This window comes from Antrostomus carolinensis, unplaced genomic scaffold, assembly GCF_000700745.2.
Source record: "Antrostomus carolinensis isolate BGI_N321 unplaced genomic scaffold, ASM70074v2 scaffold6504, whole genome shotgun sequence".
NCBI classification, from domain to species: domain Eukaryota; kingdom Metazoa; phylum Chordata; class Aves; order Caprimulgiformes; family Caprimulgidae; genus Antrostomus; species Antrostomus carolinensis.
Genome location: NW_010310022.1, coordinates 5,257 through 32,746, shown reverse-complemented (window position 1 = coordinate 32,746; position 27,490 = coordinate 5,257). Strand labels below are relative to the sequence as shown.

The 27,490-nt window shown below is 40.6% G+C and overlaps 2 protein-coding genes across 2 annotated transcripts in view; both read left to right on the top strand.

Moving 5' to 3' along the window:
• Nucleotides 1-2,546, top strand: part of LOC104523617 (cytosolic phospholipase A2 epsilon-like) — a 34,532-nt gene extending 31,986 nt beyond the window's left edge. Inside the window, exons 20-21 of the mRNA XM_010166264.2 lie at nucleotides 1,092-1,278; nucleotides 2,338-2,546. Coding sequence (XP_010164566.2) covers nucleotides 1,092-1,278; nucleotides 2,338-2,546 — 396 coding nt within the window. The remainder of the gene's footprint in view (nucleotides 1-1,091; nucleotides 1,279-2,337) is intronic.
• Nucleotides 2,547-5,523: 2,977 nt separating this feature from the next.
• LOC104523616 (cytosolic phospholipase A2 epsilon) lies at nucleotides 5,524-23,428 on the top strand. Its single transcript, XM_029084563.1, has 22 exons — nucleotides 5,524-5,583; nucleotides 6,290-6,349; nucleotides 6,979-7,062; nucleotides 9,831-9,903; nucleotides 10,871-11,007; nucleotides 11,379-11,510; nucleotides 12,996-13,036; nucleotides 13,764-13,806; nucleotides 14,815-14,884; nucleotides 15,064-15,233; nucleotides 15,372-15,452; nucleotides 16,224-16,261; nucleotides 16,922-17,057; nucleotides 17,727-17,863; nucleotides 18,273-18,495; nucleotides 19,194-19,308; nucleotides 19,686-19,823; nucleotides 20,448-20,555; nucleotides 21,227-21,418; nucleotides 21,989-22,155; nucleotides 22,531-22,717; nucleotides 23,220-23,428. Exons 1-22 carry the CDS (start codon nucleotides 5,524-5,526, stop codon nucleotides 23,426-23,428), a joined length of 2,601 nt encoding a protein of 866 aa, XP_028940396.1.
• The last annotated feature ends 4,062 nt before the right edge of the window (nucleotides 23,429-27,490 follow it).

Sequence of the window (27,490 nt, the reverse complement as noted above, 5' to 3'; positions counted from 1 at the left end):
TTTTCACTGTAGTGACTAATATTGTTCCTATTTCTTCCTGCCACTCGTTGAATCTGTCTCCCTGGTTTATGAACATGTTGAATTATTCAACAGGACATCAGCACAGTCTCTTCTAGAATGATGGGAAGAGCCTCTTCTGATTTATGCTGAATCAAGCAGGTTTCTAGACCCTGCACAGGAACATGCATAAAGAGAAGGAAGTGATTTCTTCTGACTTAAGTTAGAATATAAGAGGGGTTAAGTCCATAGTCAGGGGCAGATCATTTCTGGGCTGACAAATAAGATGCTACTAGGAAAATTCAGTGTCAAGCATCTTCCTGCAGAAACTCCAGTTTCTTAGAGATAGAGTTAATTAGCTCTCTATAAGGCCCTGCAGAAAAGAAGTCTGTATCTTTATATCTTGGAGACCGAGGTCAGTTAGAAACTCGCTATTAAGCATCTTGGCCCACGTAAGTGGGATTATTTTTTGTGAATGAGAACAGCTGTGCTACTGTCAATAAGCCATCTGATGTACGAGATATACATGTAATGAAGTTTTATTTCGGCCTCATACGTTGTCTAGATTAATTTTATGAAGAAAGGCTGCTGCGGTTTTAAGCATTTCAGTAGAAACTGTTTCCTATTTGGTAGAGTCCAATATCAGATGGTGCAGAGTAAATAACACAGTACAGAGTAGGACATGATATTGTATTGAACACCTCAGGGAAAAGGTACAGTATAGCCTAGTACTTCAGACTTTCTCAGCAAACTATCAGTTTCAATTAACACTGTGCCATAATGCCTGCACAGGCGGACATGTAACAGGCTCTTTCATTTACTAAAACTACATACTTTACCCTGAACTTCTGCAAATTTCTTCCATTTTTCAGAAAGCAGTGCCCTGCATGAATTTTCTAACTCTGAAATTGTGTTTATAGCTTGTGATTAGTATTCTGGTTACTGTGTGTGATAATTACGTGTAGAATAACCCTTGATAAGAAGGATCCCACCCTACGGATCTGAGTCACTAGACCTTAATACTAGATAACAATTTGGGGGCTTTAAGACAACCGAGTTGAATTCCAATGCTGACCATTTTTGTGATACCCCAGACTCTTGATAAGGCGTACAAATACTACTCGGAGCAGAAAATCCCATTCCCCAAAATTTCTTTGACTGATGAAGATAAGAAGAATTTGAAGGAATGCTACATCTTCCATGATTCAGATTTGCCAGGATGTCCAATCGTGATTTTTCTTCCCCTTGTGAATGATACCTTCCAAGAGTACAAAGCACCTGGTAAGTTAAACGTAGTGATAAAGCATTAATTAAAAGACACCACTACCTGCTTCTCTGACTCAGATAGAGCCTTTTCCTCTGCTGCTGGCTATCTTTGCTGACTGGGTTCATGGGGGAGCAGTTTAGCTAATTAAACCTGTTTTCCCCACCCCTGTCAAATTTAGTGTGTTCATTCACGTCATCTTTGTGGCCCTAAGAGGATAGATAGAGCCTTTGTCTTCTGGATGATGTTTACCTTCATCTCTCTCCCATTTGTAGCATGAAATATTGCTAGCTGATTGTAAAAGTTTTTTTCCTGGGAAAAGTATAGCTCAGACAGGTTATTTTTCCCTGCATATAATGTCTGCTGTCCAGGGATTTAACTCTACTCTTAAGGAGGCACAGCGTCATGTATGAATGGTTGGGGAGCAAGAACCTGACTTTCAGGATGAACTCCAGCCATATCAAGATCACTGTGTCTCCTCTTGGTGCAGCATAGAATCGTAGAATGGTTTGGGTTGGAAGGGACCTTTAAAGGTCACCTAGCCCAACCCCCCTGCAGTGAGCAGGGAGATCTTCGACTGGATCAGGTTGCTCAGACCCCTGTCCAGTCTGACCTTGAATGTTTCCAGGGATGGGGCTTCTACCACCTCTCTGGGCATCAGCCCAGGGGTCATTTTGCTTGCTATGCTGCGCTCGGGATCTGTCATTCTTCTTATTCTGCCAGGCCACCTGCTTTGTATTCCTCTCTTTTACCACCAGTTACTAGGATGGATTTGCTTTGCTTCTTCATAGCAGGGAGTCAAAGTCTAAAATTCTTTGGCTTTAATGAGACAGATATTTGCAAGCAAACTGTAGATGACCATTACAGTACTGTCTGTCACTCTCCCTCCTGCACTCATCACTTCAGGCACACAACATTGTCTTGACTAGGAGCGGGGATACACGAGCAGCATTATTTGTGCATTTAAACACTATTCAAAGCCCAGTCAAATAAACCTCTCTTTGGGCTGCTGTGGACAGCTTGTCACTGACTGAGACAAACACCATGTCAAAGCAGCAACTTCCCTTTCTCTCCAGGTGTCAAGCGCTGTTGCTCGGAGATGGAGGAAGGACAACTTGATTTGACCAGTCGCTTTTCCCCCTACTGCATGTTCTCAGTCAGGTATACCGACGAGAATTACCGCCGGCTGCTGAACCTCAGTGAATACAATGTCCTGAACAACTCACAGATGATTATGCAGGCCTTGCAGATAGCGATGCAAAGGAGAATGCAAAACATGTGCTAATCACCCATCCAACTGCCCCTGTCTTCTCAGAGGAGTTCTTCATGCTCTAGGACACAGAGGGGACATAGATTTTTGAACAATGGCTGTTCTGCACTACAGAAACAAACTACCCCATGTGGCTCAGTGGTTTGTTGGGTTTTTTTCCATTCCCAAGAAGTGACCTCTATAGGCAAAGATATTGACTGAGAAATTTTTACATATGCTTTGTTCCCTAAATTAAAGTTGTCTATCAAATGCTTTTTACACAAAATCCTTGTTAGATTTTTAAAATAGTGTTATTTTAAGCCTAACTTATTATAATGTATGACATATAGGATAATCATTTTCTACTACCACAATGCTACAGTAATACAACCCAGCCAACACACCTACAGTTCATAAGAAGGGGGTATAAACTTCTACTCCCCATAATTCTTCTTTGTGGAACACAAGGTGTGTCCAACCTTTGAAAACTAAGAAAATCTGAGACACAACTGGAAGCTGGCATTAGATCCTGAGATGTGACTGGAAGCTGACATTGGATCCCTGGGTTAACTCTGTTTTGCAAGTGTCCTGAAGAGCAGCTGAAGAGATTGGAAATGTAACAGGGACAAGTGTGTGCACACAGCCAGCCCCATGAATCACATCCACCTCCTGGGCTGTCTTAAGCTGTGAATGAATCATACGTAGATGGGACAGAGCAACTTAGAAAGAAGTGGTGAAAGATATTTAATGTAAAATTTCTTTTCCAGTGAAAGGTGTAACTTGGGTACATCAAAATTTCCTGTGAATTTATGTCAGTTTGTATTGTTTTTGCTGAGACAGTATATAAAAATGTCAACATTTTATCCTGAAGCTTTAAAAGTAAAATACCCTGGGGTTTTTTTTCCTAGTTGAGTTACTTCTCATATTAAACTTCCTTTCTTATATTTAAAAGAAAAGGTGCTTGAAATGAAAACTTTTGTTGTTTTACTCAATGCAAGTCTTTTAAACAGTTTAGGACATATCTTCATCAACAAAAACTTATTTCTTTAGTTCTGCCTGTTCAAATTATGCAGATAAGCAGGAGTGAGTTAGTAGCCTGCAACAACTAAGACCATCTTAAAACAATCTCAACAGACCCTCCATGGGATCTAGCACAAAACCACCCATAACATTTGTTGTGGGTTTGCATTTTTAAACTTTCTTCTTTTTCCCTTTTATGGAAAGTGTCATTTCTGAACTATTGACAGTGCTGAGGGTGAGCTGTAAAAATCACAAATCAACCTTTGCATTCCAGGAGCAAATCAAATTGAAAATACACTTTTTAAGTTTTGTATCCTAATGACAGCTAGGAAAATTTTGAACAAAGGGTCTGTTCAATGGAAGAAAAAGCTGTCCACTAGATGTCATAATCTGGGGCTAAAATAAACCAGGGAAAATGCTTGGGTGAGTTGAAACATTTCATGTTAATATTTTACAAAATGTCTTTGTTTTGAAACATAGCTTCTTTTTAATAGACCGCCTACCTCAACAGGCCAGGGAACCCAACCTGAAAATAAGAGGTTTCATTTACAGTCAAATAACATGTTTGTCTTGGTGCAAAATGACACTCTGAGGATTTTCATTTTCTCAAGAAACAATGACAAATTATCTTTACAAATTGGTTCACAATTACTTTCCCCAACACTTTTGTCATTTATGATGTCAAACCAAACCCTACTTTTTTGTGCAACTGTAGTCTAAGGTTGCAAGCCTCAAGATCAGAGCTTAAATATTACCATTTAAAACTCTAGGTTTTGAATGAATACGCAATTCTGCTGGATTTTTTTGTTCTGTGGTAGTTTAATTAGTCATAAACAGAAATATGGTGCTATGTGTTCTGAATATAACCCTGGGAATTGCCTCTATTTGAACCTGAAATCCCTGGTGTAAAAAAATAAAGACAGTTTTTGGTTATAAATTCATGCCAACTCCAGCTCTGAAGAAATGTTATTTCCATGCAAATATTTTGTGTATACAATAACAAACAATAAAGGCTTGTTTGCAAAATGAAAATTATCTGCCTTGCTCCACATATTCAGGCATTTCAGTAACACTCTCCAGGTTCACAGTGTATTCCTTGTTCCAAGAAAACAAAATTGTTGTTTTCACTGCAAAGAGCATAAGAGCCTACCAAATATTTGCTGTGAGCATCATGGATAAAGGAATGTCTCAGAGACAGACTGCAAGAGGACAAAGCAAGCCACTGTCCTTCCCTCCTGGAAGGACTGTCTCTCATGTGGATTGCAAATGTTATTTGTGAAAATGAGAGCTTTTTGGCCACTGGCACTGTAGGAGGGACAGTCTCAGAGCCCCAGTCCTGGTGGACAGTCTGGTTTATAGCTTAGCCCTCCAAGGAGATGTCGTAATAAAGCATTGCCTTTAACTATGGCTGAAAGATGCTGATGTTGCCAGGGATTTTCTGTGACCTAATGAAAAATACATTTCATCAAACTGCCTAATTGCAGCTGGCACATGAAGGAAACATGCCATGTACGTAGACACAACACTTCACAGGGTTGTGAAGTAACATAGCCTATAGCAAAAATTTATCCTACCAAGTTAACCCTGATGACTGTTGTTATTTTGTGTGGGAATGTGCAAAGGGGAACTGTGCTGACTGGTATCAATATTTAACCAGTAAGCCCCAGAATGGTCAGGGAATGGGTAACTTCTTGCTCATAGACAGTATATTGGGAGAACAGGGGAGTCAAAGGATTCCCTTCACCCAGCAGTTTTGATCTGTTTTGATCTGCTGAAGACACAATAGTCTTTGGTGGCCCTTTAGAATCCTGTTTCAGTAAGTTGGGAGCCATGCTGGTTTCAATGACATAGGGGTCGTCTGGGTGCTTGCAGGGACAGGTGTAGATGTCCTGCTGTAGCAGTGGCTTTGCAGGTGTGCTGAGGATGGTGCAGAGGACAGCGAACAGTCGGTGCTGAGTTTTGTCTCTGGCTGTCAGAGTTCACTGGGTCAGACATGGGTGCTGAAATGCTAGATTACAGCCAGAGTCAGTCTGAGCTGGAAAGTGGAGCAGAAGTATTCACCGGAGGTGGAGCTAAGCTAAGGAAAGTCATTGCTTCAGGACTCTTTATCCAAACACAATAACGACGAGCTGTAGTGAAGCAGGGGAGAAGAATACAATTATTTGAGGAGAGACTTAGCTCTGATGGACCAAGGCTAAGTAGATAAAAACCACCATAGGAGTGTGTCTGCTCTGCACACCTAGACATGGGATTGCTGGGACATGAGGTACAGGAACTGTTAAACAGGCTTTTGCAAGAACCAGTTTAGTCTTGAGAGCAATAGTGTTGTCCCTCTTGTTCTTGCATTAGCTGTTTTACCCTATAACAGATAACCGAAATCAAATTAGAGTACTGTTGCTGCACCTTATTGCAGGATATGTATTTCTGTAGGCTTTGAGGTCTTGCTAAGTGGAAAGCTCAGTGGTCAGACAAAAGAACATCCTTTTCTTACCATTAGTTATACACCTGCCATACTGGGCCAAGTGACTCAAAGAGCATGCTTCCAGCTACTGCATAGACAAAGGTATTTTTTCCTGCTTATTTGACCACAGGATTCAGTTTCCTAGCATAAGGAAATGGGAGGGGAATAAGTGGGTTTAAGAAATCAGGCAGAGGTGGGGCTCTGACTCAGTTTATAAAATAGTTCCTCACCTGCATATGAGGCATTTAAACTATTGGTGTCTGTGGAAGCTGGGAGATGTGAAATTACATTGCCACAGATAACACGGGACATTTACATGACAGCGATTACAATGGAGCAAGATGGTGTTTTGTCTCAGGTAAGAAGGGTGCAGAGCAAAGCAAGGCGCCTGGGATCTCAGCCAGTTATGTGGCACTTAGTGCAAAGACGGTACCACTTTCTTGACCTATCATCGACTATGAATGCACAGGAAGAAGAAAGTCAGTGCTTTAAGAGCTCATTATCAGAATTTTAAAAATTAAAGCAAGCCATAGGAAGGAAGGGAAAACTACTTGGGAAATAAGAGTTTATTTACAAAGGGAGCATTTTGTATATTTGGGAGTTTTCTTCATTTAGAAATGTGATATATGCAACCTTAGAATAAGGTGTGCTTACACCTTGCTTGTAATGACAAGGTGTGTTTACAGGAGACAGGTTTGCTGTTCCTTTAACAGTTGGGGCCAGGAGCTACCTTCCCTCCCCGTGTGTCATGCAAAAGGTGGACCTTACCTGGCTGCTACGCCTCTGCTCAGGCTTACTGGGACAAGCCCGGTGCAGGCAGTGGCACTGGGCACTGCAGAAAACACCTCTACCTGCCGAGGCTCTACAGCCAGCACTGACCATGGGCTCCCCTTCAGTGCTATTCTTCAGTTCTCAGTTCTCGATGAGGATTGCTTTTAAGAGACAACATGGTTTTCCCAGGGGTAACGTTGGTCCTTTTTGTTGCAGGAGCTGATCACTCAACCCACTCAGCTAGGAGAAGGAATTATGCGGCTGAATCCTGATGGGGAACAGCAGACTCCTGTTACAAAGGTACTGCAAAAGAGAATTTCAAAAGAAAACTCTAAAAGAGACTTTCCTTCTGGGTGGAGCCTGGGTGAGAACAGATAGAGTTCAGCATCTGCCAAACAGGCTAATTAACTGCCATAACCCATCCAGCTCCCTCTGTGAAATATCATCCCGCTTATCATTTTGATCACTTCATTTTGGCAGTCTTGCTTCATGTTAAAGTCCTAGTGCTGTTTTCTGTCCTTGGCACGAGGGAAATTAACCCTCTTTTAACAAGACTACTATCTTCAAAAGGATGAGATTAATAGGCTTTCTGCTACATGTGTCTTGCTAAAGCATAAGGGCAAATTTACTGCCAGTATAGATAGTAATAGCTGTTAAATTATGCCACTTGCTCCCATAAAGAGTATGGCACAATATTGAAGTCAATTTTCAACACCTAATTTCCTGGTTTAATCCTACTTCTGGCCTCTACAAAAAACTAACAGTTTTCCAGGAAACTTCAGACATGTTATATGAAATCTCTCCTCTGGGAAACGACAGGACCATGTATGCTGAAAAAGATTTTTTTTTTACCTTGTTCTCTCTAGTTTGAGGCCATTTAGTAATAATTAGGAACTCTACCTTGTTCTCTTTTGAGCTGAGTTAAGTTGCCGAGCAAAAAGTGTTGTGCTTACAGTTTAAGTAACTGCCAGCCTTTTCTGTTGATTAGTTGAATGGAAAACCCAAAGATGAGAATATATGCCCCAAACCACAACTCTCTATGCTGCAGGGATCACGACAGGTTCAGAAGAACAAACCAAACTTCTCAAATTTTTTAGGCAAAACTCACACCGCTGACAAGATTTTGGCCATTTGTTATTTACACCTCTGTGATGTCTGAGACAAAGCTCTCTGGTTATTAAAGGGCATATCCACATGCCTGAGTACTTTATTCAATCTGCACTTCCTGCCTGGTGCTTTGGGATCACCACAAGCCATGAGGGTGGCTCCAGGAGACCTGATACCTAAAACTGAGTGGAGCCCTTCCAAGGAAGTGCCTTCTCCAAAGCCAGCCCCTGGCAGTACCAGTTACAGGCTCTGTAATTACTGAACAATTTCCACCTCTACCTGCCTCATTTCTGTGCCTTAGGAGGTAGTTTTCAGACATGAATGCAATTTACTTTGGTCTTATCCACAGCTTCTCTTTGGATTCTTAGCAGTGGTTTGACATCCTTGATTTGTACACCCAGTCACCTGCTGTGCAGCTGAACAGCACAAATGTTGTTGATGCCTTTTCCTAGGATGGGGTGCTTTGGTATTCTGGAAGCTAATTTTACCTGTTTCCTCATAGCCTACTTGTTAACTTCCCCCAATCTCCACAACATCTATTCACTAGCCCCAGCTGCATGAATTAATACACTCAGGTTAAACATTTTGAGAGGTATTGCACGGATATATGTTCCATTGAGCCTATGAATACTGATGCACTTAACTTTTTACAGATAGCAAGAGTGGCACATTATTAGCACAGTACATACCAAATTGCTTTGCTTAGGCAGACCAACTAGAGCAAAAGTCCTGCTCTCCTTTCCTGCGGTGCCTATGTCACATCTCCTTCTCAGTGGGACTACTGAGGTCCATGTCATGCTAATGCCACTTAAGGACTGGCAACATTCTTTTTGTAGTCATTTTGCAGTATAGGTAGAATGAGCAGATGGTGTAACTACCTGTCCATGATCCTGTAGTTGCACGAAATGCCTTTTGTATTTATGAGTTTCTGCAGTAAAATTTTCCCGCTGATTTACGTTCCAATATATTTTGTCTTCCCCCACTTCTTATGACTGTAGAAATAAAAGGTCAGGTGGAAATGGAGATTAATGGCATTTATTTGATTATTTTATGGTAAAAGGAGAAGGGATATGGACTCAGGTTTAGGCCTAAACATGGTACCAGAATAGCCATATGTGATGCTAAGGAGACAAGCATGAGGCCTTAATGTCAGAGACATGGGCTAATTTGAAAGAGAAAAGCCAAAGGGAATAAGCAAGAGTTTCTCATCCGGTATAAAACACTTTGCACTTATGCAGAAGAGTGCAAAGAAACTCCAGACACCGAGAGTTTATATGGTTCAAAACTAGAAAAAAACTTCTCATGATAAAAAGTCAGAGATGAGCTCAGCTCAAGAGGGGCAGTTATGGCCCTGTAAATGAAAATCACATGCATAGTGAGTGACATGGTGGAAGTGCAAAGCAGCAATCACTTCCTCTGACATCAAAAGTGGTATGGGGATTAGAGATCACCTTTTAACTCTAGGGAGTACTGTATGTGCAAAAGAGCAGGAATATGAGAAAAACATATCACATAGCCCAGAAGACTGAACATGTGTAATGACTGGATGGGAGGTGATTCACACAATTATAATTTTATCACTTGCAAAAAGCCTGAGGCAGCTTTTCATTTTCTACCTTGGAAATTTAACAAATAAACCTTCTCCCAAGCTAATTCTGAATCTTAAGACTTTGCGCAGCTAGATTTTAGTTAGAAAGAAAATAAATTCTCTGCAATAACACAAATCCACATATCATGCTATAAAAGTAGACAAGTCTGTCAATCTAGTACTTGATTTAGATATTAGTAGGAAAATAAATGCATTGGCCATTTCATAGTTACATAGAAAAATTCAACTAAGTTGTTAATGATTTGGGTATTTCTCTCCCCTGATAATTTCTATCTTCTAAGTATGCTATCATTCCTGTCTTTTGTCTGTTTTGTTTTGGTTTTTTGTTTTGTTTTGTTTTTTTCCCCTGCAGATAGAGTCATCTCTGTGTTACTTACTGACTATAAGAGTCATAAGAGCAAGAAATATCCAGAAGGCAGATGTCTGTAAGTATCTATAGTGCTCTGTACAGTCCTCTTAACGTTCATGGGGTACTATCTAGTCTTGCTCCAGGAAAAAATGCTTTCTAGATTTCTTCCATGGATAGAGAATATCCTCTCACTGGTGTGCTGGTGCCAGCAATGAAAGTAATGTGTTGCTCTTCTTTGCATTAGCCCTGTTCTATGCACGGGTGACTCTATAAGGCCATAGCTGTACCTACAGCACATATTTCTCTTCATCCCCAAAGGAATCACAGAAAGCTCTGCAGAAAGCAAGAAATGTGGAAAGATCTCCTGCATTTTCCTCTGGAGTACCTTTATGTAACAAAGGACACAAACTCTCTGGAATAACTGAGAAAATACTGAAAATTGAGTAGCCTTATCTCAAATTTAATTTGTACTCAAAGCTTCCTCAAGGCTAAGTAATCAAAATTGCCACACCCCAATTCCCTTTGTACCAATTTTCACAGATAAAATGCCATTAGATGTTGTTACATTTTATAGGATTACTTCTAATGGCCTGCAATTGAAATATAATAGAAGATTGTAGCTTTACTCATGGAGAAATCAAGAAGCTTTTTTTTCTGTGTTTTGGGGTTTTTCTTAATGCTCGGTCTGGCTAAAATAAAAGCTATCACTTTGTTTCCCTAACCCTTGCAGTTATATGGTGCTATGGTTGTCTCAAATTATTTTATCCTGGGCTAACCTGATTGCTTGATGACATAGAAGGAGGAGAAAACCCTTTGTTTTTAATATGTTTATTATATTTCTAACACATCTATTCAGAGAAGAATCATATCCCTCTTCTTTTTTCTCCATTACTGTTACCTGAATTATAATGTTTTTGTTGCATAAATACATCATCATGTATCATAGTGTCTCTCTTTGAAAACAAAGCTTCATGTTGTTTAATTCATTCTTTCTTCTGAAGCAAATCCTCATTTTAGATGTGTTTGTGTTTTTTAACGTGCAGTAAGCCAGAGTGATTGCTACGTGAGCCTGTGGCTGCCAACTGCTTCAACTGACAAATTTCAGACTAAACCTATCAAAAATTGCAAAGATCCTGTCTGGAATGAAACCTTCTACTTCAGGATCCAGAGTCAGGTCAAGGTACTGAGCTTGCCCTGTTAACCACAACCTAGGGAGCAACTGCCATGTTTTATCCTTTTGCAATGGGAACATAAGTAATTTTCTCAAGAGGCAAGGAAAGATGTAGAAAGATGTGAGAATAACACATATCCTTTTGAGGGTTTTTCATGCCATGAAAGAGAAGTATCTCTGTCACCCACAGGTAGAATATGACCTTTGAGATGTCTGTGATTTCCTCTCATTCCTCCTTGTAGGCAGATGCATACATGGAGTTGATTTCCCCTCCACTTCCTTCCACTCCTCACAACAGCTGCCTAAACCAGCTGTTCCCAGGATCTCCTGCTTTGAATCAAATCTGACACATTGCTAAAGTCTTTCCCTTCCCTTCCCAGAATGTGCTGGAGCTGGTGCTCTATGATAAGGATGTGGTTACTCAAGATGACCACATCTTCACGGTGTACTTTGATATAGCCAAACTTTCCCTGGGAGAGCAAGTCTTCATGCACTTCAAGTGTGATTCACAGGTGAGGTCTGAAATAAGAAATGGAATAGGTTGGCAAGAATGTGTTTTTCTACTTTTCTACCTAAAATGTTATTTGCAAAATCATTATTTTTTTCTTCTTGTGTACGGACTGCCCAGCCACATAAAAGGGAATTGATTTCACTCTGATGTGGGAAAGCCGCTTCACACCTGGATCTGTAGGCACTCTGAAGGGCTGGTGCTGGACACAGAGGCTCACAAACTTCAGGTGTCTTTGCAAAATTGTCATTTTGTTGAGCCTGCCCCCATCAAGGATCGAGGAGTGTATCCACGCCAATACACGATGCTTTTTGTCATAACTTGTTACTTAACCTAGCAATTAGGAAGTAATAACTCTGTGATCAGAAGCAAATGTCGGACCAGACTAGTTGCTAATTATGGACTGTGGCATGGGTGTTTCAATAAGGCATCTTAAGTCACGCCACTCAGCTTAGCAATAAGAAATATTCCTATTTTGAACATCCAGGGAGGTTCTGAAAGTTGCACATTCTACCCCCTGGTATGTTCTGTCCATCCCTCTGCTTTTCCAGTTCCCTCTCAGTCTCTTGTGCATCCGTCATGCACTATTCAGTTGATTACCTTATCTACACACATCCAAACTCCACTCTGCAATTCATTATTTTGCCTTATTTGAACATTTCTTTCTCTGCAAAATACCGGAAGAGCAGTGTGTGGACTTCCACTAGCCCTTGGTAAAATAGAAATCTTCAGCTAGTTGTAACCCAGCTCATTAGTGCCCGGATAGTTACAGATGCCATACCCAAGCCTTTCATTACTGTGTTTGCTCAGCCACAGTAGTTAGAGCTCATACTCTTCAGGCCTCCATAAATTTCTTTCATTCTATATTAATAACTTTTTGGTGCCTTTAATGCAATAGGTAATTTGAGCAACTAAGTAAAGTACAGCATGATCTCACTTCTCTGTTCATCATCCCTTCTGTCCTCACCTTCGTTTTCCTCTCTCCTGTGCTTTTGTCCACCTAGGGATTATACTTTTCTCCACCACCCCACAGACCAGGCCTTAAAATCAGATTTACCTCTGCTCCAATGCTCTCAACATGCTGCTAAACAAAGAGGTTGTCCTCTTCTGCAGCTGCTTTGCCTGTCATCGTTTCCCCTCCTTACACCAGAGGGGTTTGGCTGCTCCCCTCAGTAGACCCTCTTTCTCTTTGCTGGCAGACTCAGTATAAGAGAGCATCTCCACCTGGGTCTGTCCCTTGCGCACCAGCAGAAGCAGGGAAGCCAACTCCTTTCTTCATTAAAAATGCCATTACGCCCATCCAGAAATTTATTGTCAATAAAGCATCTTGAGGTTCAAAACATACAGATGTGAGGCACTGCATGCCTCTGTGTTAAATACTCTGCCAGTCAAAAAAACACATGTACCTATACCGCCAGAATGAGAACTTGCAGTATGAAAACTGCCAGTAGGATAGTGCCAAAAACATTTTCCTTTCTTTATTTTCCAGAGACAAGAGGAGCTAGAGGTGGGATTTGCATTGGATAATATGTGAGTAATCATGAAATACAATATAATCTGCAGCAAAAAACCCTCAGCAATTCAGAGGCATGAAATAACCTAGTCTAATTGGCCAGAGTGCATCATTCCTTGATGCTGTTGCTGATGAACACGCTTTCATGAGGCACCTGTTCTGTGAGGTGTCTGACAAATGGTGCATGCCAGGATGACCTCCCGTGAACTTCAGGCAGACAGGGAGAACACCCTAAAAACATTTTTTGTCCAGTGTAATGAATACTATTTAGGACCAGAATACTGGGACTGCTGTTCAGTTAGGTGTTTGTCTTTGAGATCAGCACAGGGGGTTCACCTCCCTTCAAAGCATGACATGGAATAACACACTGGGTTTCTGATCTAGAACCCTTTCTGTTTGGTCCTCTGACAAACTGCAATTCTTCCAAAACTGGATTCAATGAAACCATCTGCAGCCACAGCTTGGGGCTCAGTGTAAGATCACAAATCACTACACGATTTGGCCCCATAGTACCTTTTTTTCTTTTTTTTTCTGAGCTCCAGGACTGGATGAGCTGGTAGGATGACAATTGTGCCTTGACAGCGTAGACTGAGGAAACCTGTACTGCAAGTCTGCTGGGACTTTTCTTACAAATCCAACACACTGCTAAAAATAAGCAAGAGGAAAATCAGAAGGGTGTGGCTCATGAGTTATACTGTAATTATACAAAGTTATTAAAAATATATTTTTCTTTCTGTTTCCCAGTTCAGGCCCTCCTGAAACCATCATTACTAATGGAATACTAGTGGTGAGTGTTATGTTTTGTCATCTTTTTTGTCTTGTTGCCACACTTATTTCACTTGACTCACAGCCATCAGGCCAACATACCCTTTGACTGAGCAAAGCCAGCACTGAAATGCTGTGATTTCCCTCTTCATCACCTGCCTCACAACACATCCTCATGGATGGCACCCATGGAGAGGCTTCAGCTTGAGCAGTGGGGAAATCCCCCATACTAGCATCCCTCTAGTGTTGCAAAGGCAACACCTGGGAGAGATTTAGATCAGGGATAGCAATGGAGCAGTGAACTCTCTCTTGGGCATCCTTCCTCCTGAATTCCCATATTGCCAAAGTGACAGGATTTGTCCTGACCCAGGCACACATCATTTCCTGTGTTCATAACTGCATTTTTTACACAAGGGCTTTCTAACCATGCCACTTGCTCATTTATGACCTTTGTTTCTTCATTATTTTTGTTTGAATCAGTCCTCTGCATCTCTCTCAGAATCCTGGAAGTGCTGTTTTTCACTTTGCCCTTACCTTCTCCCTTCTGCAAGCCCTGTTCACCAGGGGAGGTTTAGGTTGGATACTAGGAAAAATTTCTTCACTGGAAGAAATTTCTTCAAGCATTGGAACAGGCTGCCCAGGAAGTGGTTGAGTCACCATCCCTGGAGGTATTTAAGAGACGTGTAGACGTTGCGCTTAGGGACATGGCTTAGACATGGTTTTGTCAGTGTTAAGTTTATGGTTGGACTTGATGATCTTAAAGGTCTTTTCCAACCAAAACTATTCTATAATTCTATGCTGCACCCCCAGCCTTGCCCTGGCTATGAACGGTTTCTCAGAGACTCCTCCTGTTCCAGCCAGCATCTGAAATTGAGGTTGCAGTTGAGATAAAATGTTTTCCTTGGGAAAACAAAGGGCACTGCCTGTATAGCATTTCTGTCATCATCAGTAGGAGCTTAGACTAGGAATCAGAATCTCAGACTGGAAAATTCCCTGCCATGAGATATTTTATTGTTCATGTCTCTTACAGTCTCGCAAAATCTGCTGCTTGGAAGTCCAGGTGGTTGAGAAGAAGAAGAAAAAGAAGACATCTTTATCAAGTGAGGTTATTTTTCTACCAGCTAATAACATGCTAAAGTTATGAAGGCAATTGGCTTAATGTAAAAATCAAAAAAAACCCAAAACATAAGAACAGCCTTGTGATAGACTCTGTGAGAACTTTTGTTTCCAATTTTGATGGGAAAATTACTCCCTATCTGCTTTTGTGTCACTTCCTTAGAGAAAGAATTCTCCTTTAAAGTGCAAGGCTCTTATGAGGGCACCCAAGACATTATGCTGCGATCTGATCCAGTCTTCAGCTCCTCCTCTCCTGCCAGATTCCACTATGCCCAATACAAGCAGCCAACGCTGGATGTTATGCTACCAGGGAAGAAACCACCTCCCTCCTTTGTATGTTATAACTGGACTTTATTAAACATAATCATGTCATGTAAAGTAACACACACCATAAATAGTAACATTAATTTGCATGGTGAATAGAGTAACATTCCTTATGATATGAACTTGGATATATTTGTATATTTTCAGTGCTCTAATGTGTATGATACAGACCCTCCAAATGTGGAACTTCATTCCCTTCCAAGTGGAAAAAATGTGATCTTAGCAGAGGTGAGTGCCTGCTCTTTCATCAGAGAGGTTGAGAAACCTGAGTGTGGAAGTCTGCATCCCCCTAATGATTACCAGGGTACTTTCTGATGATGAAAGCCTGCAGGCAAAAATACCACAACCTAATAGTGGTGGGTCTTTAGGTGATAAGGACAGGTTGTGCCTTGTTCTGTTTGAATGGTTATGGGAATAGAAGGGACCTTGTTACTCCATCCTAATCTTACTTCATGCTAAAATTTGAGGGTCTGTTTTTCCCCTTCTCACACACCTGTGGAGCACCTGAACTAATTGAGGTACCACCAGTCTCTTGCTGATGTTCATCATGCTTTGCAGAGCACTTTTAGATTCATGGTTAAAAAAAAATAATCCATATAGAATGGAAGATCACAAATCATGACTGTTGTGGGGTATAAGCCACAGAGAGGGAGGAGCAAGTGCTGTTGTGTAGAGTGGTAGTATGACTGTAGCCTGGCTGGCTGCCTAAGAGAGGTAATGCTGGTAGGGATAGGTAAGGTATACATTATCATTCCTTTCATCTGTAAACAGCAGTTGTCCTCAGATGTTACATTCACTAGAAAACATTGGAACTTCTTGAACAGTTTCCCTGACAATAAACCACTGTGGTCAATTCACATGTGATACTGGGTTATTCAGACCTCCCAATTTGTACCTTCATTGCTAGGATGGCAGCAGCTAAAATTCTTCCTGGGGCCATTGAAGAGAAGTGCTAAAGCAGGTTGTCATGCTTATACTGTTTGCATTCTTGCTTTCCAGGATAAAAGATTTGATTTATATGCAAAGGCAGAAGACTGGTAAGACACTTGGCCATTCTTGGACACTAACTCTTCCTTATCTGAACTCATCTCACCCTTTGCTCTTTACTGGGGAGGAAGAACTCACAGTAGGATAGTAGGCTGGTGTGACCAGGTGATGTGGAATTCACATGAGCTGAAAGCAAACTATATGTGTAAAATTAACAATACATGAAGGTAATCCATATTGAGACATGGATAAAGAAAAAGATGCATAAAATAGAAGAAATAATATTACTAGCCAATTATCTTTGCACAACTATGTCATTTGTATGCTCAGCATGGTCTTTAACATTTTGTAAGAGCACAGTTTATCAACTGGTTCTGCTGATTGTGATGTAGGTAAGCTTTGCTGCCTACTTCAAGACAAATCTAAGATGTTTTTCCTACAACTCTCAGTGCAGGCTCCCAGAAATTATCTGCAGGAATGTCTTCCCTTAAGTTTTCTTTTGACAACTGCTTAGAAATTTAGCAGTCCCTCTTTCCATCATTCTTTCATGCAGCATTGCATGAAAAAACATATACCTGATTGGGAGTGTAGGAAAGGCTCCTCCTCTAAATGCGGTACTTTGTGGATCTGGTTTATTTCCTTGTATTAGAAACTCAGCTCATCTACCAATAATGAAATAAAATATTCTTTTTTCCTGATCTCTGTTCCAGCCCAGACCACCTTGATGTGCGTTTAGGGTTTGACCTCTGTGCCCAGGAGCAAGATTTTCTATGCAAAAGGCAGAAGTATGTTGCTCCTGCTCTGAAGAAGGTCCTGCAGCTGGAACAGGATCTGCTGGACCATGAGGTCTGTAGAGCAAACATGCAAAACATCTAATAAGTGCTTAGCAGTGGCAACATAACATCATAATATGACCTCTTTTTCTTCCCATTTTCTTTTTTCTGGTCTTTCCTCATCTTTAAACTTAAGTACATTTCCAATATTGCCCTGTGCCTCTAATCTCACCCTGTCATTTGTGTCATTTGCAGTTGCTGTCCTGAGTTTATCTCTTCTCCTGCTACACCTTCATTGCAAGCCAGGCTAGATATTCCTTATATAAGAATGGCTTCTTCCATAGTCTTTCTCTTAACATTATAATCCTTGTTGATAATCATTCCTCCTCTCTTTGACCTGTGAGATTTCTCCTTAATTCCTACCTTTACAACTGATGTTTCCTCTCTTACTGTCTCTTTTGGTTTGAATTACTGCATTTTCATTTGTTTTTTACCAAACATCTATGTTGAACACGTTGGAGATGTCAGTTATCTAAGCAAAATATGTTATTACTTTTATTCCTGTTCTCTTTAACAAAATGAATGGTAGCTTATGTTTCAGTAGAAATCATTCAGAAAGAAGTCTGTGTCTGGGTGCATGGGATGGTGTCAGGCTTTATGTAGTAGGAGGTCTCTGCTGAAAGCCACAGTTAGCTGTAGTCCACTGTCTGACACCAGCCCTTTCCGTTCGTGTGTTGCACAGACCCCAGTGGTGGCCATCATGACTACAGGAGGGGGAATGAGATCTTTGACCGCACTGTATGGCAGTCTGCAGGGGCTCAAGAAACTCAATGTCTTGGACTGTGCCACATACCTGACTGGTTTGTCTGGTACTACATGGTAAGTAGGACTTGACTGGAGTCTTCCTGATGACACTGAAGCACTGAAGTGGGTTGGTGTTGACATGTAATAGTCTACCTATAATACCTTCTCAGCAGTCCTATTTTTTATCTTCTTTCAAAATGGACAGATTTAAGTCTTTTCATGGGGGTAGTCACATAATATGCAATAGCATGAAAACAAGTGTTTTTATGAGAACACCTTATAGAAAACTTCTTGAGCCATTTTGACAGGGATAACAACTGTGACTTCAAAGGGAATATGACAGTTTTTTAGGGAACTGATAACACGAAACCTTTACTTATTTTAAAAGTCAAGAATTTAAAATACAAACATAAAGTGTAGCCATTGCCTACTTCAAACCTTGGTGTGTTTTTTTCCCTCTTCAATGTGTGCTTTCTCTTCATAGGACCATGTCAAACTTGTACAGAGATACTGACTGGTCACAAAAGGATCTCGACAAGCAAATCAGTGAGGCTCGAAAACATATGACAAAATGCAAAATAAATTCCCTTTCATTGGAGTATTTGAAGTATTACAAAAAGCAGCTGTGTCAACGGAAAAAAGAGGGCCGCAAAACATCTTTTATAGATCTCTGGGGGCTTATCCTGGAATCTTTGTTGCATGATGGGGTACAGTATGTCATAAAGCTACATTTACAGTGGCTTACAATTTTCTGAAAATTACTTTCTGGAGAAGATATTTTTCTGTTTGTTTTGAGAGTAGTTTGTCACGAGACTGCGTGTATGCAAATGCATGGCCATTTCCAAATATTTGGTGGCAGTCTTTTAGATATCCAACCATGGTGGATATGAGCATTCTTGCTTGTGAGATTTTGGATATGTTTTTCTGAGAAAACTCTAAGATTAACATTTTGAAAAAAATATTATCTTTATTTTTTTTTTGCATAATCTGCAGATATTTTATTTAGAAATAGCAAAATTACAGACATCAGACATTATCTTAATGCCCATGAGAGGTATTAACAAATGGATCTGCAGATTTTTGAAACATGCAAGAGTTATTACCTAAATTTGCAGTATAATGAGTTAAACTGTTTTTTATAAAAATATTGTTTTCTGCTTTTCATCGTTTCCTTCCATTTTCATCCTAATGGGTCAACAAACAATCCGGCATCATATTGGGTGCCTACAGATATTTCAGTGATAGAACGTTTCCAGGAATTTTGAATATGGAAGATTTCAGAATTTAAGACCAGCATGCATTATACATTAGAGGCAGAAATTTTTCTGCCCTACAAGCTTAGATGCAGAGAAAACGTTCCTGTGCTAACTTTCATCTTAATGCAACCATATTTCTGGAATCACAGAAAGACAACCATAGACTCTCTGATCAGCAACGGGCCATTGATCGTGGTCAGAACCCATTGCCTATCTATACTGCAGTCAATGTCAAGGACAACTATAGCACTCTGGATTTCAAAGGTAATTATGAGATTTCTGAGAGTCATTTGTCTTTATATTTAAGCTGGTAAACCCTGTGACAGTCTTTTTAGACAGTCTTTAAAAAAGCCCTCTCATTTAAAGACAAGAACCTCAGCTGATGTGTATTCAGGAGGTCAGGTGAAAGTTTGACTGTCTATGCAACAGACTCAAAAATATTCTGAAGACTTTTTATGTTCACAAGTTTTCATTTGTACCATGCTTGTAAATTCTTGCTATTAATCTGAAATATTAGATTTAACTGCAGTAATTATTTTAATTTAAAACTCCTTTCATTCCCATGATAGTAACATCATTTTTATCTACAGCTAAGGGGCTGTAGTAAAACATTGTTCTCTTCCTTGTATTCCTTTTCACAGAATGGGTGGAGTTCACCCCTTATGAAGTGGGATTGCAAAAATACGGAGCTTTTGTTCGTGCTGAGGATTTTGGCAGTGAGTTCTTCATGGGTCGGTTGATGAAGAAGATCCCTGAATCCCGTATCTGCTTTTTAGAAGGTAAGCTATTGTCTTAAAAGCATCTGAATGATTTTTTTATTTTTTATTGTGAGCTATGTAAACTAAGCACTATTAAATCACTAGTACACGACTGACATGGCAGTTTCACTGGAAAGGATAAATATCTCATCATGATACTATAATGGATTCAGTTTACTGTAAAAAGGAAAATTCAAAGTAACAGACAAACAGTTATTTTCATTTTTAAAGCTAGTTTTGAATAAAAATATAGTACTGTTTCCAGTCCACCTATAAAATTCATGTCCCTGGGAATCCACAGTCCTTCTCACGTTACTCTTGAAGGGTGAACTCCAAAGCCAGTTGTGTGTCTCACAGCTAGGCAGTAATTTGTGTGCTTCCTATAGACAGTTTACATGAGCCCTCAGGCTGATTGTCCACCACATTGGGGTGTGTTTGACCATGCCAGATCCCCCCTGCTCCAAAGAGTCTGCTTTGGACACGCCTCCCTGTCTCCACATTGCCTGGGCAAGCCTGGGGCAAAATCAGCATAGTCATATCCAGGCATAGTCATATCCAGAAGCATTTTTCCTTTCATCTTAGGGTAACAGTTTTGTAATTCATGATATGTGAATATTTGAGTGAGAAAGCTCTTTCCTTTTACAGGCATGTGGAGTAGTTTATATTCATTTAATGTATTATATATCTGGAATTTGTCCCATTCATCAGAAGATTTCTGGCACAGGTGGACCCGGGACAAAATTGACAATATAGGTAAATTATCATACTTCTTCCTTACTGTGTAGTCATTGTTAGACAATTTTAATGTTAGATAAACCATCACACCCATCTGCTATGTGGGATGTGCACCATACATTGGATATTTTTTGTATTGTTTCTTTAAAGGCCACGTTGCCTTTCTGGAAGGAATTGGATTCCAAGTCTCATGTTACAAAGCATAATTGGATAATTTAAAAATCTCCAGTCCTGTGATCTATATGCTCACTGAGGACTTAACACTGAAGTTGGCAAATAAGTAAAATGTTCAGGAATAGTAAGATTGATCCATAAATGATTAATAAAACAAAAATATTTTGATTACATTAAGTAGGAGCTACTATAATACAAATAAGGGCAATAGTTAGCCTTTTACAAAGCCTGCATTCAGACTGTTCCACAAGTGTGCATATGCTGGGTGCAGATTTTTATTGCTGCCTGATACTGGTTCTTGTTTTTCATCCAACTCTGGACTGTGTAAAGAAATGGTATTTGGCTGGTAAGAGTAGCATTTTATTTTCTTCTTCATTTCGTCATTTGTGCTCATTGAGTCTTTTCATCCTAGGCCTTTCAAACAAAGAAAAACTCTGATTTTTATTACTTACCTTGATATCTTGGGGATGACTTTGCTCTAGGCAGGTAGCATTTAACCACCTTTCCCTGTACAGAGGAGGAACCTCTCCTACCGCCGAAGCCACACGAGCTGAGGACTCGGCTCTTCACCCCTCCTGGCCCCCTTGGCAGCGCTCTTCGCAGTGCCCTCACCAACCGCTTCTCCATTGCCCAGGAGCACAACTTCCTAAAGGGTTTCCAGATGCATAATGACTACCTGGAGAACAAGCACTTCTGCAGATGGAAAGGTAACAGAAGGCCTGTGTGCCTGCAGAGAGAATAAACAAACAGAACAAAATGAAAATCCAGTGGAAGGTGTCCCTGCTGATGGCAAGGGGGTTGGAACTAGATGGTCTTTAAGGTCCCTTCCAACCCAAACCATTCTATGATTCTATGATTTGATGTTAATACCATTCTCCAAGGTTAGAGGCCAAGTTTGGGCACAATTGCTATTAAATCAATCAGCTGTGGCACACTGGGATGTAGAATTGTGTGGTGTTGAGCTCCATGCCAATCGTTTTCTGGTGGCACACATCGCCTGAGGCAAGGGTACAAGGTCCTGATGAGGTTCACCCTTTCTCCATTTCAAGACACACTCACTGGGGAGGCACAAGAAACCCCCTTCATGAGTGTTGCCACTGCAGGTCCAAAACTGCATGTGGCTGGAGTTGGGAGGGCAGAAGAGAAGGAATACAGCGAATCTCCCTTCCCCAAAGACAGTAACCAGTTAAAGCTCTGTGGTCACAATGTAAGAGTGGAAAACAGGCTAACCAGTTTTGTGCCATTGCACTCACAGCAAGAAATATCTTTCCTTTTAGATACTGTATTAGACACATTTCCCAACCAGCTGACACAATCAGAGGAATTCCTGTCTCTGGTAGATACAGGATTTTTCATCAATACAAGCATCATGCCACTTTTAAAACCAGAGAGAAAAGTGGATGTCATCCTGCACTTAAATTACAGTTCAGGATCCCAGACACAGGTGAGAGGAATGGAAGCAGTCTTTATTTCTTCTTTAACAGCTACATACCTGCAAATTTTTAACACTTAGGTGCTTTCTATATTGCTCCTACTAAAAGTCCTAACCACTAGCATTTTTAGGTTAATGCGGCAGTGTGGTACTTTGTTATAGGCTGTACATATTCTCATTTGTTTTTCTTGTATGATACAATAGTTTTTTACTAAGAACTCAGGGAATACAAAGACCTTCTCTCCACTGACACAGAGCTTTCTAATAGGGGTTTCAGAGCTTTCACACAGGTAACTTGGAAAATGCCTCCTTTGTTACTGGACCCCAAGAAATCCTGAGCCTTGAAATCCTCTTTAAATCCTGGTACTGTTTTTTTCATTGATCCAGGCTCTGGACCAGACCTGCAAGTACTGCTCGGAGCAGGGAATCCTTTTTCCCAGGGCAGAATTAAGTGAAGATGACAGGAAAAACCTGAAGGAGTGTTATCTCTTTGATGGTGCTGAGACTCCAGGGGCACCAATACTGCTATTTTTCCCACTAATTAATGATACCTTCCAAAAATACAAAGCACCAGGTAAGTAGTCAAGCATGTCAAAAAAAAAAAGTTGACATCACAGCCAGCGTATTAAAGGGAATATATTTAATACTCCAATACTCCAACACTGTTGGCTTATTTCAGTACACCAAACCTCTCTGTTGCCTAAAGTTAATTGTTTTACCAAGTCAGATTTGCTGTCATGGGAGTCCTGTTTCCATCACCAAGCTAGTGAGTTTGCAGGTAACTTTGATGTACCTACATGAGCCACAGGCACAGCTCACAACTGCAGTGTAGACCCATGTAAAAGGAATAATCACCATTTTTCTCCCATCATCATGTGAAGCTGCTGACATCCCCCTGAGCTATCAGTTTGAAAAAGGATTATTTTTAAAAACTAATTTTAAAAACCCACAAGAGTAATTTAGATTATGAACTCTGTGGAGAGACATCTCCTTCCCCTACTCTGTTGAGAGTTTACTTGTTTATGACCAGAGTAACTCCCATCTCTCAGCAGTGGTTTGTCTCCCCTTCCTCCTAGGTCAGAAGCGCTCAGAGTCAGAGATGGAAGATGGCAAAGTTGATCTCTATGGCTCCTGTTCCCCTTATTCTACATATTCGGTCCAATACACTGAGAAGGAATATGATTGTCTGGTTCAACTGGGTGAATACAACATCCTGAATAATAAGGACCTTATTATGCAGGCCTTGCACACAGCAGTGGCACGGAAAAGGCAGAAAAGGAAATAATGTCAGACAAGGGAGGATGCTTTTGTGTCCCTTAATCCATCAAGAGACCAAAGCTCTCTTATGATCAGCCAGCAGGCTTCAAATGATTCCTAGACGACCCCACTTAATGGCAATCTCAGATGAACAAAGAAGACACTGAAGAGAAACTTTTTTATCCAAAGAATTTCACTGCAGCAATTCATTGCAATTCAGCTATGATGGTGGAGTACAATTCACTGTATGGTACCGAGGACGGGCAGCCATGAGGAAGAAAGTGCTAAGATAATCATAAACATAGTACTAGTTGCCTTGAGAAAGAGTTTGAAAAGTTTAAGTGTAATATGTTCAAGTATTAAAAAGTATTTAAAAGTCTATTTTATTAACATGACTTGTGCTTTGTGTTTGTCAGATGGTGGTGAGGCAAACAGCATTCCATGGGCCAGGTCTGTGACTGGGACTGTGACACCTTGTAGGCAAGTGCTTAGAGAAAGAAAGGCACATGTCATATGGCATCCCGTGGGCACAGATCAACTTCAAGGGTGGCTTTGGGAAGAGGCAGAGGAAGCATGGGCCATGGGGACCACCAGATCAACCAAGAAAGCAAAAGAGTGTTGATGAAATTCTCCACTGCTTGGCCACCCAGCTCCTTTGTGTACTTCCTCACTGCTTCATGGCTCCCTGTCCCTCCTCCCACTCCTGCTGTGAGTGGTGGTAGCTTAGCGACTAGAAATAACAAGCTGAACAGAACACTCTGCTGGTTTTAATACCCCTCAAAACAAAAGCAGGGATGTGCAGGTCCTTGAATTCATCAGCTCCACCTGCCCCTGCTGTTGGCTGGGTCTCGCATGAGCTCAGCACCTGCCGAATTACATCTCTACAACTGTCTGAAAGGAGGTTGCAGCAAGGTGGGTCTTGGTCTATTCTCCCAAGTAACAAGTGATAGAACAAGAGGAAACAGCCTCAAGTTGTGCCAGGGTAGGTTTAGTTTGGATATTAGGAAAAAATTATTCACCAAAAGGTTTTCAAGGTTTGGAATAGGCTACCCAAGGAAGTGGTTGAGTTATCATCCCTGGAGGTATTTAAAAGATGTGCAGATGTTGTGTTTAGGGACATGGTTTAGTTGTGGCTTCCTCAGCATTAGGTTTATGGTTGGACTTGATGATTTAAAGGTCTTTTCCAACTAAAACAATTCTATGATTCTATGAATTAGGAGGCACCCACATGGGGAGAAATGGCCTTTACATGGTCTAGGTGCAAGAAGAAAGATTTATGTTTTACAGTAGGACGTCTAAAGAGGATATACTGCTCCAGGAATGCTATTTTTATCCTCTTGAGACAAGCAAACATTTATTTTACCTATACTGTTGCTGTAAGCCTTGTGCCAGCTGTGAAGAAGACAAAAAAGGTGCAGACCTATAGAGATCCCTGGAAGCTCTGGGAAGGTTTGCTATAGCAAGCACATCCATCTGCATGGCAAGCTGCTGCAGGAGGATCTGTGACTCCTGAGCTGTAATTTCTCTTGGACTGGCTCTGCATCAAAACCAGCACCAACATGGACACACGTAGCATGATTTGCTCATTTGGGCCATCATGTGCCATGATGAGCCTAAATTAGGCTTCTGTCACTGTTCCCAGAAGGGAAGAGACAGAGGAGCACTTTGCTTGCACCCATAGCAAAGACCCTTCAGCTCCTCCTGCATGCCTCTCACTGCCCGATTTGTAGCCTAGGGTTAAGATGCTTACTTGTTCATTTGAAGAAAAAAACCTGTAGAGAAAGAGACTCATGAGATTAAAAACCACACAAACCTGGATCACACATTCATAGTGTATGAGTATGCAAGAGTATTTCTTTCCAAATACACCAATAAGCTTCTTTTGATTAAGTTCCTTACATGTAACCCATGCTCTGGGTTGAATTAATAACACAAAACACACTAACACCTTACAGACCAAATGAGTTATTTTATGTTTCTCTTGGAGCATTCACTTCTTAGTTACTAACAGATGGTAGAAATTCCCTAATTCTTCATAGGTATCTATTTTATTAACCAAAGTAATACTGAAAACATTAATAAAAATAGGACCAACAGGTGATGTTTACAGCATGTGACAAATCTCTCTAAATAAGTAAAGCCTACTCGACATATGCATGCATTTCTTTTTTCTTACACTGTAGTAATTTGAGAACACTAGTTTGGAAGATGAAAATACAAATTCTTTATACAAGATTCTGATTCTCCCAGACCACCTGTTATGAATTATCAATGCTTTTCAGGCATACTAATTTTGAATACATAAACATACTAATGAAAAAGTCAATTATGTGCTTAATTGCTTTCCACTCATAACAACCCTTCATAATCCACGTTTTCTATTTTGCCCCTTTGGCTAATTTTTAACGTGCTTAATAATGTAAAGTTGTGTTGAGTTTCTCAGTGTATGTAACAGCATAGCATCTACCATTTGTAGATTAAAACTACCTGTGGGTACATTTCAATGTCTGGATTGCAGAAGGGCTCTGTACTGGGCTCACAAGGCAAGGTTCTGGTAGCAGGGTGGGGTGACGCTGGGTGGCCTCTGTGGCTTTTAGCCACATTTCCAGGCTCATGTGCAAGATTTTATCTCTACTTTCCAAATGAGTAGATAAAGATATCTGCAGTGTGCTTGGCTGAGTCATGTCACTCTGAAGCTTTAAATAGCATCATCAGAACCTGATAGAGGGAGCAGTACACAGTGTTTCTGTAATGATAGGCCAGCCAAGGAAAAAAGTGGTCTGGGTAGTTCCCTATTTTAAAATATAGGGGTGAAGAAGTGTCAGTGGCAGGAAGGAGTGTCTGTGAAATGCCTGCCTTGTTCATGTAAGGGAGTTCTCTGGATATAGTCACACTTTTATTTCTGCACTGCTAAAAAAATGTAGCTTCAACAGTATGGTTTGTGCAGGGTAGATTCTCAGAAAATATTTTTTGTAGGTTATGGACAGGTTCTGGCTCTCAGCTCTTCTTCACTTTGCATTTAACCTTCCAGAACAAAACCCTGAGAGTTGGTCTTCTTGTAGTCAGCCTGGACTGATTTTATCACAACCAGTTCACTCTTTGCACAATCAGTGTGAACCTATTAAAGGACGGTTCTTACAGCTACAAACAGGTCAGATGTAATTTCCTTTCAGAATATCACCAGTGTCTCCAGCTTCTGCTGTTCACACATCAGTGGAGAGCTGGGCAATCTTCCATGTGGTTTTGTGCTTGACCTTTCTTCTAGGATGCCCCCCAAATTCATAGGTTCTTTTAAATTAATATGGTCACTTACCAAAAGTCTCATTTTAGACATTTTCTGGGGGGATGGTTTTGCTCAGTTGGGCCTAACTCAAGATTCAACAAGCCTGTAGGAGGCTTTTTACACCTTTCAACTCTAAAACCAAATCAGGAGGTTCAGCAAGGAGCAGGAGTAGGCTACTGGGTGGCCTCAGGAGAGTTAAGGAAGGATTGCAAAGCTCTAGAGGCTAAAGCTAAGCCTGGAGGGATAGGTAGGTTGTTTGGATCTTTTGCCTTTGCAATCCTTGTTTGCAAGTATATAATGATAAGCCTTTAGAAAAATGTTGAGGGATAGTTTTCTGCGGCATGGTTTTCCCACTGTTGCTTACTAAATGGGCCTACCAGTTTGCACTTCTTTAATCAGTCCATTTTATAACACTGTACAGAGCTCTTGAATTTTTGAGCTCTGATTAGCTCCTATTAGGCTGCAGAAGAACAAAGTAAAACACTGAACGTAGTTTTGTATTTGTACTAGATTATTCATCTTATGTCTTCCGATAGACTTATAAAAGCCAGAAATACCATCAAATTGCCTTGTTTGACTCGTTAGATGTCAGACCTGTTACCTGCCATGCAGTTAATTAAATGTTAATCCTGATTCACCAGTGGCTGACCAAAGTGTATCTTGAAGAAAAATGACAGCTCTTCTTTTTAAAGATATCAGGAATGGTGAAGGCACATTTCATAGAATTATGTCCTAGTGGGTGATAATCTTCCAGCAATAAGTATGCACCATGTCTCCAGTCTTATTTAGTTTGGCCAGAGCCCAGAC